The sequence below is a fragment of the Entamoeba invadens genome (assembly GCF_000330505.1).
Source record: "Entamoeba invadens IP1 unplaced genomic scaffold scaff_1105074726367, whole genome shotgun sequence".
NCBI classification, from domain to species: Eukaryota; Evosea; order Mastigamoebida; family Endamoebidae; genus Entamoeba; species Entamoeba invadens.
The window spans coordinates 500,876-506,875 of NW_004440445.1; the positions used below are offsets into that span (position 1 = coordinate 500,876).

At 34.2% G+C, this 6,000-nt stretch overlaps 3 protein-coding genes across 3 annotated transcripts; all 3 read right to left on the bottom strand.

Moving 5' to 3' along the window:
• Positions 1–615: 615 nt before the first annotated feature.
• Positions 616–1,947, bottom strand: EIN_154250 (U4/U6 small nuclear ribonucleoprotein Prp31, putative; the record flags this gene model as incomplete). The annotated part of the gene is made up of 1 exon (XM_004258091.1): positions 616–1,947. One exon carries the CDS (start codon positions 1,945–1,947, stop codon positions 616–618), a length of 1,332 nt encoding a protein of 443 aa, XP_004258139.1.
• A 132-nt stretch (positions 1,948–2,079) lies between these two features.
• On the bottom strand, positions 2,080–4,104 carry EIN_154260 (rap GTPase-activating protein, putative; the record flags this gene model as incomplete). Its single annotated transcript, XM_004258092.1, has 1 exon — positions 2,080–4,104. One exon carries the CDS (start codon positions 4,102–4,104, stop codon positions 2,080–2,082), a length of 2,025 nt encoding a protein of 674 aa, XP_004258140.1.
• Positions 4,105–4,885: 781 nt separating this feature from the next.
• Positions 4,886–5,668, bottom strand: EIN_154270 (hypothetical protein; the record flags this gene model as incomplete). Its single annotated transcript, XM_004258093.1, has 1 exon — positions 4,886–5,668. The coding sequence occupies one exon, from the start codon at positions 5,666–5,668 to the stop codon at positions 4,886–4,888; it is 783 nt and encodes a 260-aa protein (XP_004258141.1).
• Between the last annotated feature and the right edge of the window lie 332 nt (positions 5,669–6,000).

Consider the following 6,000-nt stretch of genomic DNA (forward strand, 5'->3'; position numbering starts at 1 on the left):
AAATAATGATGCACATTTAATAATTTGTGGTTAAGAATTATACATTCAAAAGTATTTATTACCTATTAATTCATTATTAATAAAATACTAATAAATTATAAAAAATAGAATCTTTCCAGTAATTAATTACTAGTATTAAATAATTTATAATATAATACATTATAAGACACAATAAATCATCACTTGAAAAGTAACCTAAATATCTTATAGTTAGTTAACCATATAGCCTGTTAAGTAACTGAACTATAGTTGACTTACAAACTATATTTTAACCAATCCAATTATAATAAATATATGGTTTAATTAATTATAATTATAACAATTGTTATTTATAACTTTATTTTTAATTAATTAATTAACTATATAACATTATCATTATATATTATAGTTAATTTAAATTATTTTATATAATTGTTATATTTTTTGAATTTTATCCAAATTATAATAAAACCATATATTTATTATAATTGGATTGGTTAAAATATAGTTTGTAAGTCAACTATAGTTCAGTTACTTAACAGGCTATATGGTTAACTAACTATAAGATATTTAGGTTACTTCTCAACTACTTCAATGAATTTGATGTATTATTATAATATAGTTCAATCAATATACTTATTTGTTTCTGAGTGGGTCGGAAATGACAATTCCACCAGTCGCGCTTTGTGCAACACTTGTAGTTGCACCTCCAACTCTTCCAAAAGTTGTCACTCCACCAAACACAGTAGCATTTCCTTTCACTTCGAGTTTCTTGTTTTTAAGTATTTTACGTTCTTCCACCTTCAACTTCGTCTTAGCCAAGTCTCCAAACCCTCTTCCAGCCACAGTCAACTCCGGCTTTCCAAATTCCATTCGGTTCATATCTTTTCTGATTTCCGTCATCGAATACATCTCTCGGATTCTTTTAACCCTCTTCCCCCCTCTTTTGTTCTTTCTTCTCTTCACATCGGGGGGTACAATCACTTTCTTTCCTTTCAAAGGAGGTGGTTTGACCAATTCGGCCACTCGCTTGTCGTACGCTGTCTTTAAAAATCTTCCAACACTTCCATCACCACTTCCCCCTTCAAAGTCAGCTCGTGCGGCAAGTGTCACTTTCCCCGCCAAAAATCGATTCGCTTTCTTTCGCAAATCAACATCAACGTCTTGCACTAAATCTGAGTAATACAAATACCCCGCGTGTGGGACGTGGTGTGTCGACGAAAAGCCATTCAGCGCGATTTGCTTTTGTCCAAGGAGTTGTACGATATTCGAAGGCAACGAGATCATCACGCCGAGTCCTCCGGCCGCTGAAATGAGTTTTGCAGTGATTTCTGGTCCGACGATGGATGTCATATTTGGTGCTAAAAAGTTCATTCGACTTTCCAAGTAGTCGATGACCTCTTGGTAACACTGTTGGAGATGAATCAACTCGTCGCATTCTTTAAAGGCAATTTCGTACTCTTTTTCGTTCAGAAATGTGTTCTTCCGATTCGCAGCAGCTGTGACGACTCCAATGATCACCGCTGGTGTTAATATTTGACTTAAATCAACTTTTGTGATGTCACTCTCCAATTTGATTTGTTTGACAGCCATTGCATACTCCACACTATCCGGGACTAATATCGGCAATTCAGGAAATTGTTTTGAATAGATCTCTTTGATGTGGGTGTGTAACGCACTGATTTGGTTTGTTACTGCTAACAACATTTTAGGTACGTTCACCAGTAGCATATACTCGGGGTCTTTATCCTTTTCTGATATCATCGACATGTCCCTCTGCATGTCGCGATACTTCCGAATCTCCGTCATAAATGTCTCAAACTCGTCATAAGAAAAATTTGTCGCTTCGCTTGGAATGTACTTCTCAAGTGTCTCCAAATCGTTCTCTTGAGCATTTCCATCGTCCATATAAAAGTCGTTTAAAAACTCGTCAGCGAGGCCGCCACCTTCTTCTTCCATTTTTTGCATTTCAAAGTTAAGTTCTTAATTATAGTTATTTATAATATAATGATACATTACAATAATCATACTATAATCATATTATAATAATATTTTTATTATATTAAATAATTTACTCAAACTAAAAAGAACAAAATCTTATTATTTTACTTCATTGATGATCACCTCAAGTAACCCCTTTCGAGCAATTCTTTGTGATTTAATGAATTGTGGCGACTCAATTGATGATCGCTCTCCATTGATCGCTTTACACAACAACCACTCTTTGAACACTTCATCTCGCTTGAACAACTTTTCTGGTGGGAATCGCGGCAAGAACGCTTGAACTGCAGATTTACAACACACGCACACCTTATAAAATGGTGAACCCTTCACTATTGTTGGTGTCACAATAATAAACACGTGATTGAATTGTGTGACAAACGAATTCAAGTCGATTTCGTCATCTTTTTTGCCGTTTGATTCTTTGAAGATGATCACTACGACGTCGTTGCCAATATGCCTCTTTTTGTCGAGATGTTGGGGATCTTCCTCGACGTGTTGTAACATTGTTGCGACGTGGAACATTATCTCTGTGCCTTTGTATTTTGACACAATAGAAGTTGTTCCTGTTGTATTACTAGTCACATCCAACCCACCTCGATATCCGGTGTAACCTTTCAAGGTAACGGTTTCGCCAATTAATTTGTAAAATTCCGTGCAAAGTGGTGATGGCGTTGTGTTACTCAGAAACTCCATTTCAGTCCGTTGACCTTGTTTTGCATACAAAAGTCCGATTTTGTACGAGTGGCACTGATTTCGCTCTTCAAATTCAATCAGTTTTGGCCACACACTTTTGTCACACTCTTTCATCTTCACTTGGTCTTTCTTTAAGCCAAAGACACTCATCGTCTCATTGTCGATGTTCTTCAGGTCGGTGACATACGTCTTGACATTACCAAATTGGGAGATGACAACTGCTCGCTTCAATCCACCACTCTCATCCCCAACAGCTATCATAATTGGCCCTTTGTCCGTTGCTACATCATTGTAAAACACTTTCTTGTTAACAGACTGACAAACTCCTTCTTTCAATGGTCTTTCGAAATAACTTTCATTGAAGATTGGGACGTCCTCATTCAATAAATTGGAGATGTCGTCTTCACTCATTTCGAAGTGATAGTCATCTTTTAATGAGGTGTCTACTACGCCACGAGTATTCACATCGTCTGTGAAGACTTCAAACGGTTGTATATTCTGTTTGCACCAATCGTCATCTTCATCATCTGCTTCACACTCGATTGGTAAGAGGTTGGTGATATTTTCTGCTTTAATGATTTGCACGCCACACTTCAAAACGCCTTTAGAACCTTTAATGGGGTAACTCTTGATAACCATATCATCTTCTGTAATATCAAAGAGAGGAATGTCGACCGACCCTAACACAGTGTTGGTCTTTATCATCTTCCAGTCTTTAATTTGTATTTTAATAACATTGGCTTTGTTGTATGAAAAGGATAAGAGGGACCCCCAAAATGGATCTCCTTTCTTCTTATATACTATAGTCTCTAACATTTGTTTACCAATACACACTTGGGCATATAAACTCGACTTCTCTTTCTCATCGATAAAACCTTCCGTCTTTTGTACCATCACCTGTAACAGATTTTGATGCCTGCAAACGAAAAGAGGAATCGAGTCGATGTTTAATTGGTCGATGGCCGTCTGCATTAATAGACTCTTTTTATTCTCTTTGGTGTCAATGTACTGGGAAGATGGGACGGCGTAAGTACTAAAAGTGATCTCCCCAGCACTTTTGTCGTTGTCTTTGAGTGGGACGCGCCACACTATATTCTTGTTGATCGGAATCCGCTCCGCCATGATCTTGAATTTCCCTAAGAAGTCGTCTGCACTGAATTTCAGTGCGTTGTCCCAATCAAAACAGTTGAATATCAGAAAAGACTCCGGCGTGACGTTGTTGAGGACAAACGCGTCGTTCCAAATGGGCGAAAGGGACGTCTTCACTGTTTCAGTCTTTTTTTTCTTCTTTGTCAAGCGATCTTTTTCAAAGCTTGTATACGTCAGAACAACATAAGGATCTGACAGTCCAGTCGGGTCCGCTTTAGGTAAATTGCGAGCGGAATATATTCGAACTGCTATAGTTACAAAGGAGTCTGTTGGTATCATATGTATTCAAAATAAGTTAGTCCTATTAAATTAGAGAAACACTCTTATCGAAGAGAATGAGGAATGATTCGATACCTTCGAGTGTATTTGTTCCTCATTTCCTGATTTTGTAGGTAAATATTTTTCAAATAGAATAGTAAGGAAAACTTAAAGAGGCATTGAAGTGCATCTTTGCTCTTGTTATTGTGTTTCGGCTTACCAATTGGTATTGTTTGATACATTATTAATATATAGTTTCATTTATAATACTTTTATTATAAATGGAATGTATTGTTGGTTCATGAAATGTTAATTGAATAACAAAGAGCGTATTGGCGTATCTTGAATTGTTGTGGCAATTATTATTTCAGACAAACACGTGGCTTATTGATTAAATTATTAATTAAAACATTCATATAATAATTATTCCTTTTATTTGAGAAAACAAGATTTTTAATCTCAATGTCTTTTTGTTTGAAATTTGTTGTTATCACGATAATAATCCCGATTTGATAGTACAATTAAGGCTATTTTAAACTATAATTAGTAATTTTGACAAGTTAACATTAAAGAGGAATTCTTTTTTATTTATTTAATGGTTTATTTTATCATTTGTACTAGTTATTTCTTGGAATTGAAATAAATTGAATAAAATCTTTAATACAGTAAAATTAAAAAAATGAAAATAAACTATATAATATAATTAATAAAACTATAATATTACAATTATAATTATTCTATAATTAATAATAAATTAAACCAATACAATAGATACAACTCATTAATTATTAATATAACAAAGTCACCACCAGATCAAAACGACTGACATGATTGTGTTGACAAAAATCAGACTTCCAACAGAGACAAAGAGTGAGCTGTAAAACACGTTGTAGGTGTTCTTAAGATTTGTCAAATCCCGTTTTATTATTTGACCCAAAGTTTGAGTTGAAGATATCAACTCGTCCAGATTTGAGAATGAGTTGTAAATCATGTTGAGTCTCATTAATAAAATATTAAGAGACGAAGAAAACCCACTCAACCCAACAGCAGTTTTGTCGGCAAGATCCAACACCTGTGGAAGTGTTTGTGTCAGTTTGGTGATGTTTTGTTTGAGCATATCGATCTTGTGTTTCAATGTTCTGTCGATGAAGAATCTGAGTGGGGTATGTTCTAATGCTTCAAGGAAATTCTCTGTGTTGTTGAGCATCATATCAACAGCAACAAACAGTGGACTGCTTTGGTCGAATGTTGTTCTCATCGTACTCAATGCAACGTTCACTGAAGACATCATTATATTATTAGAGAAGTCCACTCTGGAAAGATCTCCGGTTAGTCGAAGTAAAAACTCGTCTAAGTGAAGTGGAGGACCTTCTACTGTCTGTGAATTGAAAGTTGAAGTTTCCATTTGTGTGGGGACATTCGGCAAAAACAAGATTGACAATATCAGAAGAATGAGTGAAGCGGCAGAAAAAGATAGTGTAAAATAAAGAAGCGATTTTGGACGAAATGAGTTGGTTTGAACAATGCTCAAATCAGCAGAAAGGTATGACGGTAAAAGTGGTTCTCGCTCGTGGATCCCTTTCATTGAATTTTTTTTCTTATTGAGTGTCTAATCAATTCTCGTTTGTCAGTTGTTAATCTCGCTTCTCATTTTTTTTCTTCGTTTTTTTATTCACAGTTTTTAATGATTATTGAATTATAATAATAATAAAAAAATATTATAAAAATATTATAATAATTAAATTATATAACAATTAGTAATTAAAAATACATTTTTACAATAATAATAATTACTAAACATTTCTTTTTTATATTTAAAAAAATAATTTAAAAATAGTATTTATTAGTAAATTTTGTTATAAAATATTATATAAAAAATGAGAGAATAATAAAAAAAACAATCCAAAAAATCTCAAA